At 35.1% G+C, this 16,188-nt stretch overlaps 1 protein-coding gene across 6 annotated transcripts in view; it reads right to left on the bottom strand.

The window, feature by feature from the left end:
* Positions 1-1,755: 1,755 nt before the first annotated feature.
* The window catches only part of CSNKA2IP (casein kinase 2 subunit alpha' interacting protein), a 138,277-nt gene continuing 123,844 nt past the window's right edge, over positions 1,756-16,188 (bottom strand). For all 6 annotated transcript variants that reach the window (XM_034956965.2, XM_055110165.1, XM_055110163.1 and 3 more), the window contains one exon: positions 1,756-5,044. In XM_034956965.2, the coding sequence (XP_034812856.2) occupies positions 2,573-4,774 (2,202 nt within the window). In that variant the 5' untranslated portion in view covers positions 4,775-5,044 and the 3' untranslated portion in view covers positions 1,756-2,572. The remainder of the gene's footprint in view (positions 5,045-16,188) is intronic.

Here is a 16,188-nt window from a genome sequence, read left to right as displayed (position 1 = left end):
GGAAGGATAGAAGAGAGATTACAAAGTGGCACAAGAAAATGTTTGAATGTCATCATCAGTTTTTTTATCTTTATGTATAATTATCTTGATTGTGATGATGTTTTCATGGTTGTTTACATTTGTCTAAACTTATAAAATTGCGTATTTTAAACATGTACGGTTTACTGCATGTCAATTATATCTCAGTAAGACTATTAAAAAATAAAGGCTCAATAACTCTAAAAAAAGGAAGAACTTCAATAGCATTAACTCAATATCAATATCAACACACACTTTAGGACATTTACTCTGTTCCCAAAGACTAGGCATAGAAAATAAAAAACAGGTAAAATATGCTGAACAAAGTCTTCAGTCTAGCAAGTGAAGAGAGATAAGAAATGGTTGCAAGATAGCGTGGTTAAGAGCAGTACAACGAGTGAACACAGAATTTCATGGCAAGAGGAAGGCCAACTAACCCCTTTGTAAGTGAATCAGGAAAAGGCTTCCCTTCAGATGTTAACACAAAGCAGAGCCCTAGAGGATAAAAATGGATAAATGGAAAGATCTTTCTAGACAGCAAAATTGTTTATTTAAAATGTTAAGATGTAAGAGAAGGCTTGACACATTCTATGCATTATAAAGAAACCAGCATGCATGAAGCATTGGTAGGAGGCTGGAATAGAAGAGGAAATCCATTTTTATCTTTGTTCAATCAGAAAAGGAATTTAGACTTTTCCCAGAAAACAACAGGCAGTGATTAAAGGATTATAAGCAGCACAGTGGCTGCTTATAACCACAGCCGCACCACAATTGTGCTATGACCACAAGTAGCAGGGTGGCAAAAGGGATGGAAAAAAAGGGCTGGATTCTAGAAACTAATAAGGCCATACAATTCATGAAGTTAGAGAGGGACAAGCAATGAGAAAAACATCATGACACCATGGTGACCAATTTATGTCTCAGAAATATGTTCAAAAGTCAACGTGTATGTTTACAAGTTGTATTAGTTAGAGTTCTTTAAAGGGACAGAACTAATAGGATAGATGAACATATGAAGGGAGTTTATTAGGAGAATTGACTCACACAATCACAAGGTTAAGTCCCACAATAGGCTTTCTGCAAGCTGAGGAGCAAGGAAGCCAGTTGGAGTCTCAAAACCACAAAAGTAGGGAAGCCGACAGTACAGCCTTTAGTCTGTGGCCGAAGATTGGCAAATCACTGATGTAAGTCCAAGATTCCAAAAGCTGAAGAACTTGGAGTCTGATGTTCGAGGGCAGGAAGCATCCAGCACAGGAGAAAGATGGAGACAAGAAGTCTCAGCAAGTCTGCTCTTTCCACCTTCTTCTGCCTGCTGTATTCTAGCCACACCGGCAGCTGATTAGATGATGTCCACCCACATTGAGGGTGAGTATGCCTCTCCCAGTCCACTGACACCCTCACAGACACAACCAGGAACAATACTTTGCATCCTCAATCCAATCAAGTTGGCATTTAATATTAACCATCACACAAGTTATTGCCACATCTAAGTGATAAATGGCTGTGACCACAACTAGCAGGGTGGCAATGAGGATGGAAAAAAAAAAGAGCTGGATTCTAGAAGTAATAATGCCATAGAATTAATGAAGTTAGAGAGGAACAAGCAATGAGAAAAACACCATAACATTATGATGACAAATCACAGGGAATACAGGAGCCGATAATTATAGATTCAAAGATGTAAACTCTAAGTGTAAAGATGATGAATTCTGGCTTGGCCATGTGGAGCTTGAGATGCCTGTATCATGCTCCAACTGGAAATGTCCAATATGCAGTCCAGTGACCAGAAAAGATGTGGAGTGGAGAAGTGGGATTGTAAGTCATTAGTGTATGTAACTGATGCAAATTCTAGCCACTGGAGATAGAAATTAACACTTAAGGTGAGTAAGTAAGGCAACTCCCTCTCTTCCCACTACCAGTAGACCCAGTGGAACAAAAACATTTTTAAAACATTTTTTATTAACTCATTTCATTTGTGTAGATAGCCATGATGAACAGGTGACTTAAGAGCCCATAATTAAAATATCAACACAGTCAGCATTAAGTAGGATTATTTGTAACAGTAGTTATTCTTTCTTCATATTTATTAACTAAAGTTGAATAAATCATTGGACTTCAGAGTGTAGGATATTGACATAGAAGAATTTTCTCTACAAACAAATAATTGAAAGGATTTCTCTTTATAGATTTTCTTACCCATTGAACATGATCTGACTTTTCTTTAAACATAGGGAAACAGATTAGCATAGATTGGCTTCTGAGGAAAGGGAATATTAATGAGCTAGATACATTTAGGGTAAGACAGATGAAGTATTTCTGGTCTATGGCCAACTATGTTAAATTCACTCAACAATAATTACAAAGTGGCTACTATAAGCCAGACATTCAGTCAAAAACATAGGATTCAGTTTTGGGCTTCTAGAAGATCACAGTCCATTATTTAACTAGAAAATAGACCTTAGGATAATAGTTCCCTGGAAATCAAACACTAGTCTCAAAGAACTAAGAGATCAATGCCTTCAAACAGACTAAACGTTAATTTAATCACAATTTCTCATTTTGTCCGGAAAAATTTGAACAGTGTGTTTGCTCCCTTTCTCCATTTTACTGTATTGTTGTTCCTCACAGGCTTTGTTTTAAGAGATGATGATTGGCTTCGATTTGGTTTTCTGGGATGCAGCTGGTAATCTTTGCTATATATAAACTCAAGCCAGGAGACCCCTGCAGGCAACCGATGGTAGCTAAGTACCTTACGGAATACAGGACGTGAGAGAGTGAGGGTCATAAACTCTTTGGAAGGAGAGGAAGAGGATGAGATGGAAAAGGAAGAGGAGGAAGAAGATGAAGAAGAGGAGTCAGAAGAGGCAGAGGCAACAGAGGAGGAGGAGGTGGTGGAGGAGGAGGAAGTGGAGGAGGAGGAGGATGGGAGCAGGGATTGTGGCTGAGAATTATTTTTTTTAACATAAAACAGCCAGTCAATAGCCTGGGGCTGTTGGCCTATAACTTTGTTTTCGGGGGCTACCGCCCACCATATTTGCTTCATATTAAGTCCCTGGATATCCCGTTCAGATGTGGGGAAAAACTGCTGTATCTTCTCTACTCCTTCAAGGTTGTCTTCAGGGGCTTCATTAGGCTGGTTTTCTTTCATAGGGAATGGGAGACAAGATGAGAAAGTCTCTGGTAGAGAAAGGATAAGAACTAATTTCACTTCTATTTTGCCCTCAGAATTGGCCTCAGGTGTTGGTATGACAGAAAGTGTTGCACAATGAGGATTTTTCTTTCCTCTAAGATGGTTACATGGAGATTTTAGGCAGGAAGCACAAGCTAAGCAAACCACATAATTTGATGACAAGCGAGGACCAGGATGAGGATTTGGCCTTCCCCTCATCCTTCTAAACAAAATCTGCCTACAGAGATCCCTCTGTATTCTGGTATTCGAGATAGAATTGACAATTTTATTTACAACATCATCAGGGACAGTTCCACCTTTAACAATGCAGGGCTGACTATACTTTAAAGTCCAAGGAATTTCTTTATTTGATTCTGTCTTTGGAGAAAACTGAAAGCTGCTTTTACTCTGGAGTCTGAAACCTAATGTTGAAGCAGCTGTGTTCCTGGTGCAGTGTTTGGAGCTTGATAATAATTGACCTGAGATGTTTGTTTTTGGATGGGGTGATGGTAGATGTGTGACTCTGTGTTTGCCATTTGGTGAAGTGGTATTCTGAAACTTGGAGTGACAGACAGGTGAATTCGTGGTCTGGAAGTTACAATCAAGCATAAACATTGACTGAGAATTGAGCTGAAACAATGGTAAATTCTCAGATGGGTGGACAAAATATGATGATGCTGATTGCCTTGCTTTTGAATGGGACACTGGTAAGCCTCCAGTAGTGGGGTTAGAGTTCAATATAGGTGTTTTCTGAAGCCTAGAGTCAAGTAATGGAGAGGTAAGAGCCATTTGATTGGGTTTGAAAGAAGGTGATGTCCAAAATAAGTCACTTGTTTGAAGTTTTGTGTTGAGTGATGGTGAACTCAAAGATCTTTGATTGCGCTGCAATGAAGATGTCCAAAGGTAGTCCAATGAGGATGTTTTCTGAGGTTTGGATTGAAGCAATGTCGAGCTAAGGGCTTTTCGTTTGGGTCCCAAGGAAGATGATGTCCAAATGATGTTTATGGAAGGTATTTCTTGATTTTGGAGGCGAAATAATGATGAACTTGAGACTCTTTGATGAGACTTCAATGAAAGTGATCTCCAGCAAACATCTAGGCTTGAAGATGTTGTTTGAGGTTCACAGAAGGGTAGTTGTAAACTCAGGGCTGTTTGTTTGAGCTCCAGTGATGATGTCATGTTGAGGTCAGATGAAGACGTTGTTTGAGCTTTGGAGTGCAACAAATGAGAGTTCAGGGCTCTTTGAGCAGGCCACAATGAACTTCTCCAGTGGAGGCCTATTGAAGGTGTGTTCTGATGCTTGGCATGGAACGATGGTGAATTCAGAATCCTATCACAGAAGCTCTGTGAAATTTTGTCCTGATATTTGGGAGAAGGCAATACTGAGCATCTCTGGACCTTCTTATTGGAGCCCAGTGGAGGTGCTGCAAAGTGATTGCTATGGGATTGCACTTTGGCCATAGGTTGGTTATTGAACTGATTTAGTTTTTCACCTGTATGTTGATGTGTTAATGTATTGGCTGAGGACAGTTGGTAGAAGTAGTCTAATGGCACAAAGTGTTGACCATAATATGCTAGTGGCACCATCTTGTGTTGTAGTAGAGGTCTTTTTAAAAGCAGTTGGCTTGTGGGGATGATTTAGTAACTGTTAGTCTTTTAGCGGGAATCCATGGAAAATGGATACTTTTACATAACAGTTGCTAGCTTTTATCTTGCAATATTTCTGTTAATTCTCAAATATTATAGACTATTCCAAAATTGAAGTGTAGATGAGATTGAAAAAGATTGTCACCATTTGAGATTATCTTCAGTATTTTCTTTAGTTTCCTATACTTTTTTCTCCTGAGTAAATAATGCCTGTTAACAAAATAGTAAGGAGAGATCAGAAGAGGTCCTGATAGAAATATTAATTTTCTTAAGTACTTTCTTGTAGTGACTACAGCACAGGTGTTATGTCAAATTCCAGCCACTACATGTGCTGCAGCCACTCAGTGCATCACTATGCATATCTTTTGAATTAAACTTTCAAAACCCCCATTCATCATCTGTAAAATAGACAAATATGATATTTAACTTATTGGGCTAAAGAATAAACAAACATATATATATTCTAACAGTGCCAAGATATTAGAGATGCTCAATAAAATGCAGTAGTTATCACTGGTGCTCTTTTAATTATTGCATTTGTAAAACAAACAAACAAAAATCTGTGATAAGTTTTTGTGTAAAAAAAAACTCAGAGAAAAATAAAAAGAAAACTTCAAATGTTTCTTTTCAGTTCAGATTCAGTTACCCATGACTATCATCTTTTAGTTTACTTCCAAAAGTCTATCGCATATTTTTAGTTCTTATTTGTCACCACTGCAGCATTGAAACTTTTGACTATACCCTTTTAAAACTCCTGTTTCATTGTTATCCATTATTTCTCCACACTCTGATTCTCTACCCTTATCCTCTTATTTTTTTTCCAAGTCTTCACTGAATTTATTTCTTTTGCTCTCACCCTAATATAGTTCTAAGAGTTATATTACCAGGTCTCTTCTCTTTTCAGTTTATTCTTAAGTAATCACATCCCTGATGTTTAGGATTTTTTTTCTTTATATATATATATATTTTATTATTATTATACCTTACGTTTTAGGGTACATGTGCACAACATGCAGGTTTGTTACATATTTATACATGTGCCATGTTGGTGTGCTGCACCCATTAACTCATCATTTACATTAGGCATATCTCCTAATGCTATCCCTCCCCCCTCCCCCCACCCCACAACAGTCCCCAGTGTGTGATGTTCCCCTTCCTGTGTCCATGTGTTCTCATTGTTCAATTCCCACCTATGAGTGAGAACATGTGGTGTTTGGTTTTTTGTCCTTGCAATAGTTTGCTGAGAATGATGGTTTCCAGCTTCATCCATGTCCCTACAAAGGACATGAACTCATCATTTTTTATGGCTGCATAATATTCCATGGTGTATATGTGCCACATTTTCTTAATCCAGTCTATCATTGTTGGACATTTGGGTTGTTTCCAAGTCTTTGCTATTGTGAATAGTGCCGCAATAAACATACGTGTGCATGTGTCTTTATAGCAGCATGATTTATAATCCTTTGGGTATATACCCAGTAATGGGATGGCTGGGTCAAATGGTATTTCTAGTTCTAGATCCCTGAGGAATCACCACACCAACTTCCACAATGGTTGAACTAGTTTACAGTCCCACCAACAGTGTAAAAGTGTTTCTATTTCTTCACATCCTCTCCAACACCTGTTGTTTCCTGACTTTTTAATGATCGCCATTCTAACTGGTGTGGGATGGTATCTCATTGTGGTTTTGATTTGCATTTCTCTGATGGCCAGTGATGATGAGCATTTTTTCATGTGTTTTTTGGCTGCATAAATGTCTTCTTTTGAGAAGTGTCTGTTATTACAACCCCATCAAAAAGTGGGCGATGTTTACGATTTTTAAATGAACCATAGAAGCTTCCTAAAAAGACAGAACCTTGTAGCTGGCCTAAAGTGATACAAGCATCTATCACTCAACAAAGCGACCTATGCTACTTCTTAAAGGCAATTCATAGAGTGTCATGCCACACAATTTCATTTTTCAGGGTCCAAGGTTGGTTCTTCAGGTTTTAAATAAAGATACATGATACAAAAAAAAAAAAAAAAAACTAAAGTGATCACAACAGATTCTGAAATCAGTCAATTAAGTCGTTGGCCTGAGGCCCTGGAAGAATGAGAAGTTCCATGACTCTTTCTATGTTTCCATGACTTACCAACCCAATTTCTGATGGACAAATTTATTTCTTATACATGCCAACTTACCCAATTAATTTACTATCAACTCTATCATTGCTAGAAATTTCTCTTTATGTCAAGGTGACTTTTCACATAGTAACTTTTTCTTTGCATTTATTTTTAAAGTATATCTTATTAGTACCATAATTCACTTGTTTTTCAAGCCTTACATCATTCTTTTTGGAATTTTCCAGGTACCAACAATATTAGTTACATATCATTAACTTCTTAATTTTTTGCTTCTAGTCCTGGCTTATCTCTTGAGGTTCCAAACAGTATTTCCAAATAATCAAGCTTCATTATCCAAAAGTTCCAAAGACAATTCAAACACAAAACAATAAAAATTTAATAAAGTTATTTCTCTTTCCAGAGAAGTCTTTTTCTATATCTTCTGTCTCAGTTCCAAACACTTAGTCATTTAATTTAGATTCTTTGAAATCATCCCTGGCAGCTTCACCCTCCCAAGCCATTTAGACACCAAGACCTCTTGATTTGATCACTTCCATATCTTAATTCACTGTTTTCTGTAGAATGCCACCATTACAGGCACATCTTATCTAGACTGTATAATTATAGGAATTTCTGTATATCTTTCCAACATGATCTCACTCTCTCTCTTCCCCTTCTTTCCTGTGAGACATATAAAAGCAAACTCTTACTGGTGAGACACCACAGCTGCTCACTCAAATATTTTCCTTGCTTTGCATACGCCTGTGTGAGTAATAAACACTGAGGTTTCTCGTGCTTGTTGGACCTGGGGTGAGGGAAGAAAATGCACATGCTACAATATACTACAGACTATTCTACCAAGCTTCTAGATGGCAAAATGAAATAACTTAATGGATTTGGAGCATGCAAAGATTTCTTAAACAGAGCATACAAACTAGTAGCCATTAAGAGTTGATAAACTTAAGACCTCCCAATAACCAAAAGACATCATATTAGAAAGAATAAAGGCAAATCACAGAATGTAAAAAAATTTACAATACATATATATATATATAAAAACTTATCTCCATGATAATCTGCATATTACTAGGTAAAAAAAAGGCAATGGAATTAGGATGGGCAAAACATGAACAACCACTTCACAAACAAGGATATCCAAATGGCTAACACATATATGAAAAAAAACCTCGGCTTCATTAAAATCAATGGTGTCCAGCCTGGGCAATGTGGCAAAATCCTGTCTCTACAAAAAAAAAACAAATTAGCTGGGCATATTGATTCGCACCTGTAGTCTCAGCTACTCAGAGCCCAGGGAATGGAGGCTGCAGTGAGCCATGACAATGCCATTGCACCCCAGCTTGGGTGACAGAATTGGACACTGTCTCGAAAAATAAAAAATCAATAAAGTGCATATTTAAACAACAGAGAAATATTGCTACACATTATCAGAATGTGACTAACATAAAATTAAAACTAAAAAAAGCAATAATTGGTGAGTATACAGATTAAATAAAATACCAAGAAACTGCTGGTGAAAATGTTAAGTTGATACAACTCCTTTGGAAAATTTCTTAGCTTTACCATTAAATTAGTATTTTTTATTTTATTTTATTTTTGAAAGAGTCTCGCTCTGTCGCCCAGGCTGGAGTGCAGTGGCTTGATCTCGGCTCACTGCAAGCTCCGCCTCCCAGGTTCACCCCATTCTCCTGCTTCAGCCTCCCAATTAGCTGGGACTACAGGCACCCGCCACCACGCCCAGCTAATTTTTTGTATTTTTAGTAGAGACGGGGTTTCACCGTGTTAGCCAGAATGGTCTTGATCTCCTGACCTCATGATCCACCCACCTCGGCCTCCCAAACTGCTGGGATTACAGGCGTGAGCCACTGTACCTGACCTAAATTAGTATTTTTTATACATTTTAAAAAGTTTATATTCCAAACTGTAATCAACTGTCAATCAATAGCAGAATATGTAAATAAATCGTAATATAGTTCTTCAGTAATTACGAAACAACAATGAAAATTAACAGAATATATAGCACAATACAACTACAAAGTAATGTTTCTTTTTTTTTTTTGAGACAGAGTTTCACTCTTGTTGCCCATGTCGGAGTGCAATGGTGCAATCTTGGCTCACTGCAACCTCTGCCACCTGGGTTCCAGCAATTCTCCTGCCTCAGCCTCCCAAGCAGCTGGGATTACAGGCATGCACCACCACGCCCAGCTAATTTTTTGTATTTAGTAGGGATGGGATTTTGCCATGTTGGTCAGGTTGGTCTTGAACTCCTGACTTTGGGTGATCTACCCGCCTTGGCCTCCCAAAGTGCTGGGATTACAGGTGTGAGCCATGGCGTCCAGCCTCAAAATGTTGAATGAAAAGAATCATACACACAAAAAATACTTCCTAATTTTATAGTCAGGATAATAATACACTTGAGGAGGTAGAGAGTTGGAGATACTGGTAATGTTCTGTTTCCTGATCTGGATGAAGATTGCATGGATGAATTCACTTAGTGATAATGGAGCTTTAACACTTACACTATGTGTATTTTTGTTTGTTGCTTTACTTCAATAAAAAGTATAAAAAATGATGATGATGCTAATTTAAAAAGACACATCTGAAACAAAATTGCACTGAAAGGTGAAACATTAAAGAGTAAACCAAGATGTGGTATTCAGATGTGATGAAAACTTAACGAGAGAGAGTTGGAGAGTGAGGTGGGGGCAGGTAGTGAAGAATGTAATGTTTAAATCCTGCTATCATATAAAGAGGAATAATCAAATTCAAAACAAATAGAACTAACAAGAGCCTATTTGAGACAGAAACCAGAGAAAAATAGCATTTCTGAATGTGTCCCAGTTTCAGACTTAGCAAAATGACACTTCCATTTCAAAGAAAGTGTTTCGCTAGAAGCATGTAAATATTACATACAGATAACTAAAAAATGGGAGAAAATTCAATGAGGCTATAAACATGGGAGAAAAAAAATACCACCACAAAAGAATTAACTGAAATAGTCCAAATTATTTTTATAATTGAGTTCCTTCAAACTTTGAATAAACAGATATTTATAATGTTATATGAACATTTTCAGAGTAACATAAATATAGAAAAACTACCCATTTGTTCTATGAAACTGCTGTATGTCATTCGGACATTAAAACATGATAAAAATAGTTCAATGTTTAAAAGGAATAGAGCAATTCACTTAGTTCATTCGCAGAAATTCCCAAATAAAATAAAACACTAAATTTAACAGTATAATAAAATAGTCTATTGTGACCCAAGTTGATCTTAAAAAAAACAATGATGTTATATTATTAGGAAGCACTATACTTTGTCATTTTCATAATTCACAAATAAATCTTAATAGATGTTTTAAACACTCATTTGATAAAATCCAACCTCCATTTCTCATAAGACTCTGTAAACTACTAAGAAAAACTAGTTACTTAATGATAACAAACATATGAAAGCAAAAACAAACTATTCACATGGTAGTTAAATGTGAGCTAATCCCACTACAAGTTGATAAAAGATTAGCCTATTTACTATAACTACTACATTTAACATTGTTTAGGAAAATCTGGCCAATGTATTAAAGAAGAAAACAAAACAAAACAAAACAAAAAATGAGACATAACCTTTGAAAAGGCAGAAATTAAATTCCCTCTACATGCATATTATATTATTAAAACCCCAATTTAGAATATAGAAAACTTAATAGAATCAATAATATATTAAAATTCAGGAAATGAAGTCATTGCTTACTGAGTAAATACGTATGGGTCACAAATTTTCTTCAATACCGATATTTAACAGGATTTATGATAATCATGGATACTTCATATATAATTATCTCTAAAAATTCAATAAAAACACAGGCATCCTATTGCAAATATGAGAGGTTACTTGAAAGTTTTGAGGAGAAGAGATAAATGCCTAGTAATCCAGGAAAGGCCACAGTTTTCTATGTCTAGTTCTTTTGTATTTTTTACTTCCCTGCTAATGCACAGATGATCCTTGCTACTTCATCCTACTTCCTTTTTCAAGACATATTCCTAATAAATAGAAAACTTATCATTGGAAATTGCAATAACTCTTTTTCATTAATAAATAGGAATAAGCAGGAAATCAGTAAGGGTATATAAAATTTCAAAAATGCCATCAACTAACTTGAGCTAACTGATATTCATAGAATATTCAACTCCAAATTGTTCTTTTAAGTGGACATGGAATATTCACAGCAATATTGTAAACCATACAACAAGTGTCAATAAATTTAAGTGAGTTCAAATAATGCACAGTATGGTCTCAGATTTAGCAATGACATTAAATAATAAATTAATACCAGAAATATCTGTGAATATGTTTCATATTTATACTACATATACATTTTATACGGTGTATCAAGAATGTGTGGGATGTTCCTGAAGCTGAACATAGGAAGGGGAGCTATCTGTAGCAATAAATGACAGTATCAAAAAGGCAGGAAGTTCTCAAATTAATGACATTAGCTTCCTCCTTAAGAAAAAAAAAAAAAGAAGAGCACATTAAACTAAAATTAAGTAGAAGAAAGAAAATAGAGATTAAAGGAGAAGCCAATGAGATGGAAACTAGATAATCAAGTATATTGATAGGTGGTTCTTTCAGAAAATAAATAAAATTGAAAACATTTGGCCATACAGATAAAGAATTAAAAACAAAGAGGGCCGGGCATGGTGTCTTACGCCTGTAGTCTCAACATTTTGGAAGGCCAAGGCAAGAGGATCACTTGAGATAAGGAGTTCGAGACCGGCCTGGCCAACATGGCAAAACCCCATCTCTACTAAAAACACAAAAATTAGCCAGGCGTGGTGGCACATGCCTGTAATCCCAGCTACTCAGATGCCTGAGGCAGGAGAATTGCTTGAACTCAAGAGGCAGAGGAGGCAGTGAGCCAAGATCAAGCCACTGCACTCAAGCCTGGGTGACAGAGCAAGACTCCATCTCAAAAAAAAAAAAAAAGATACAATTACAAATATCAGGATTAAGAGAGGTGATGTTACTGAAGACACTACACACTACTGATATTAAAAAGGATAACCAAGAAAACATGAAGAATATTATGCCAATAAATGAGACAACTCATATGAAAGAGAGATATTTCTTGAAAGACACAAATTTCCAAAGCTCACTCAAGAACAAATAGAAAACCTAAAATCCCCTATCTCTAGTAAATAAGTTGAATTTGAGTTTAAAGGCTTCCCATAAAAGAAATTTCAGAGTCTGATGACTTCGTTGATGACCCTATCAAGTCTTTAAGAAAGAAATAATGCCAATTCTACACAAACTATTTCAGAAAATTAAAATGGAGGATTTATTTTCAGCTCAATGTATGTTAAAAACTACTAGATTTTATTTTATTTTATTTTATTTTGAGACTGAGTCTCACTCTTTCACCCAGGCTAGAGTGCAATAGCACGATCTCGGCTCACTGCAACCTCTGCCTCCCAGTTCAAGCGATTCTCCTGCCTCAGCCTCCTGAGTAGCTGGGATCACAGGAGACTGCCACCATGCCCAGCTAATTTTTTATATTTTTAGTAGAGACTGGGTTTCACCATGTTTGCCAGGCTTGTCTCAAATGCCTGACCTCAGGTGATCCATCCACCTCGGCCTCCCAAAGTGCTGGGATTACAGGGGTGAGCCACCATACCCAGTCGATTTTTTAAAAAGCAACTATGCATCAATATTTCTTATAAATATAGATAAAAAAACGGAAGCCAAATTTTAGCCAGTCAAATCCAACAATATGTAAAAGGTAAAATACACTTCCCCCAAATTCATAAACCCAGTCTTTTCATAGGAAAACACCAGACAAGACCAAATTTGACAAAATATTTTAACAGTACTCTTTAAAAGTGTCAAAGTTAGTAAAAATTAAGGAAACAGAATATTCACAGATTGGAGAAATTTAAACCTAATGACTAAATGCAAAATGGTATTCTATATTGAATCCTCGCTCAGTAAAAAGCCTTTCATAGAAAAAAAAAATGGTAAAATGCTATTAAAGTCTGTTAAGGATATTGTACCCCTGTTATTTATTTTTTTTATAAACATACCCTGGTATGTTAGATGTTTAGATGTTAATGTAAGAAAAACCTGGGTGAAGGGTTGGAATGCAAAAAAGTTTGAATATCTATTCAAGAAAACTTTGTAAAGGAAAAAAGCTGAAAGACCAACAATTACCTGATGTCAAGTCTTATTAAAAAACAGCAATAGCCAAAACAGTCTAGTATTAGCATAAAGGTAGACAAACAAGTAAATGGAACAAAATACAAAGTTGGGAAAAAGACACATGTATTAAAACAGCAGATTTTTTGACAAAAGTGTATAAGCAATTCAGTGGAGAAAAAAATCAGTATTTTCAAATGGTTCTATAAGAATTGGATGCACATCTGCAAAAAAAAAAATGGAAAGGAAGAAGTAAAATTGTCTCTGCAGATAACATAATCATACATAGAAAACCCTAAAGCCCACCCCAAAAACTATTAGAACAAGCAAATTCAGTAAAGTTGTAGGATACAAAATAAACATACAAAAATCAGCTGCATTTTTATACATTAACAGCAAACAGTCCAAAAAAGAAATAAAGAAAAACAACAGCATTTACAATAGCATGAAACAGAATAAAATACTTACAAAAAAAATTAACCAAGGAGATGAAAGTTCTACTCACTGAAAAGTATAAAACAACTGATAAAAGAATTGGTGAAAACTCAAATAAGTGGAAAAATATCTCATGTTCATGGATTGAAAGAAGGAATATTGTTAAAATGTTCAAACTACCCAAAAAATCTACAAATCCACTGGAACCCATATCAAAATTCCAATAGTATTGCTTGCAGATATAGAAAAAGCAATTGCAAAATTCATGGAAACATAAAATATCCTGATAGCTAAAGCAATCTTGAACAGAAGTAATTGGAGTAAGCACACTTCCTGATTTCATACTATATTACAAATCTACAGTAATCAAAACAGTATGGTACCAGCATAAAATTAGACACATAAGCCAATGGAACAGATTGGAAAGCCCAGAAATAAACCCATACATATGCAGTCAATCAATTTTCAACAAAGGTACTAAGAATATGGGGAAATAATGGACTCTTCAATAAATAATGTTATGAAAACTGGATATCCACACGCAAAAAAAAAAAAAAATCATTACATAGGACCCTTCTCTTAGACCGTACACAAAAATCAATTAATTCATAATGGATTAAAGACTTAAATGTACCTGAAACCATAAAACTCCTACAAAAATACATAGAAAAAATCTCCATGATGTTAGTTTTAGTAATGATTTTTTTATATGATGCCAAAGGCACAGATGACAAAAGCAAAACTAAATAAGTAGGACTACAGCAAACTGAAAAATTCATGCATAACAAAGGAAATAATCAATAAAATGAAAAGGTAGCTCACAGAATAAGAGAAAATATGTGCAAACCATATATCCGATAAACAGTTAATATCCAAAATACATAAGAAACTTACACAACTCAATAGAAAAAAAATAGCCAATTGAAAAATAGGCAAAGGACCTGAATAAACGTTTCTCAAAAGAAAATATACATATAGTCAGCAGGTATATGAAAAGATGTTCAACATCACTAATCATCAGGGAAATGAAAATCAAAAACTACAATGAGATAACACCTGTCACCTGTTAGAATGGCTTTTATCAAACAGTCAAAAGACAAATGTTGGCAAGGATGTGGGGAAAAAAGAACCTACTGGTATGTATATAAATTGATACAGCCATTGTAGAAAATAGTATGGAGGTTCCTAAAAAATTTAAGAACAGAAATATCATATGATCAAGCAATTCCACTTCTAGGTATATACCAAAATAAATTAAATTGGCATCTCCAAGAGATTGCAGCGTTATGTATAATAGCCAAGATATGAAAACCATTCTGAGTCAGTCAGTAGATGAATGTATAGAGAAAATGTGATGTGTGTGTGTGTACAAACAATGGAATATTATTCAGCCCTAAAAAAGAAGGAAATCCTTCCATTTGCAACAACATGGATAAGGCCAGAAGACATTACACTAAGTGAAATAAGACAGACTCAGCAAGACAAATATGCATGATCTCACTTATATGTGAAACCTAATAAAAGGTCAAACACACAGTAACAGAGTAGAATGACAGATACAAAGGACTAAGGGATAAGGGAAAATGGGAGATATTGGTCAAAGGGTATAAGAGGTTAATAATAATGCACTGTATAGTTGAAATTTGAAAAGAAGTAGTTCTGATGTGTTCTCACCACACACACACAAAATAATGGTAACTATGAGTTGATAGATATGCTAATTAGCTTTGTACTGTAATTACTTCACAATGTATACATATATCAAAATATTACATTGTAGACCCTAAATACATATAACTTTATCAATTATACATCAATAAAACTGGAAAAAAGACACATGTATAAAAAAGAAATGTGATTCATACCTCAAAGTAAATATAAAAATCAATTCATAATGAGATCATGGATCTACTGTAAAACCTAAAACTATATAAGTTCTGGAACAAACATTTTTTTAAAGTTTGTGATTTGGGGTTGAGCATAGATTTTTAGATGTGAAACCAAAAGCTCAATCAGTAAAAGAACAAACAAATAAATTGAACTTTATCAAAATTTAAAACTTCTTCTCTTCATAAGACACTGTTAAGAAAATGAAAAAAACATAAAAATAGAGTAATATTTGCAAAGCATTATCTAATAAAGACTTGTATCAAGCATATATAGAGAAAACTCTCAAAATTCAATAGGAAAGCAAGCAATCAAATAAAAAATTAGCTAAATATTTGAACAGTTCTCCAAAGATGATTTGGAATGGGATGTAAGTACATGAAAAGATGTCAATATCATTATTCTTCAGAGGAATCCAAATTAAAATCACATGAGATACCACTAAATAACTTCTTGAATAACTAAAATTTAAAATGTTGACCAAACTAAGTGTTACAAAGATGTGGAGGAACTGAAACTCTCATACACTGCTGGTGGGAGTACAAAATAGTACTAGAAGTTTGGAAAACACTTTATCTTTTCTTTAAAAGTTAAATATACATGTACCATATAATCTAGCCATTCCACTCCTTGTATTTACCCAAATGAAAGCATATGCTCATATAAAGACTTAAAAAATATGTTCTTCGCAGCTTTTTTGAATGGTCAAAAACTGT

Source organism: Pan paniscus, chromosome 2 (assembly GCF_029289425.2).
Source record: "Pan paniscus chromosome 2, NHGRI_mPanPan1-v2.0_pri, whole genome shotgun sequence".
NCBI lineage: Eukaryota > Metazoa > Chordata > Mammalia > Primates > Hominidae > Pan > Pan paniscus.
The sequence above is the reverse complement of the archived record's forward strand: the minus strand, read 5'-3'. Positions and strand labels throughout refer to the sequence as shown.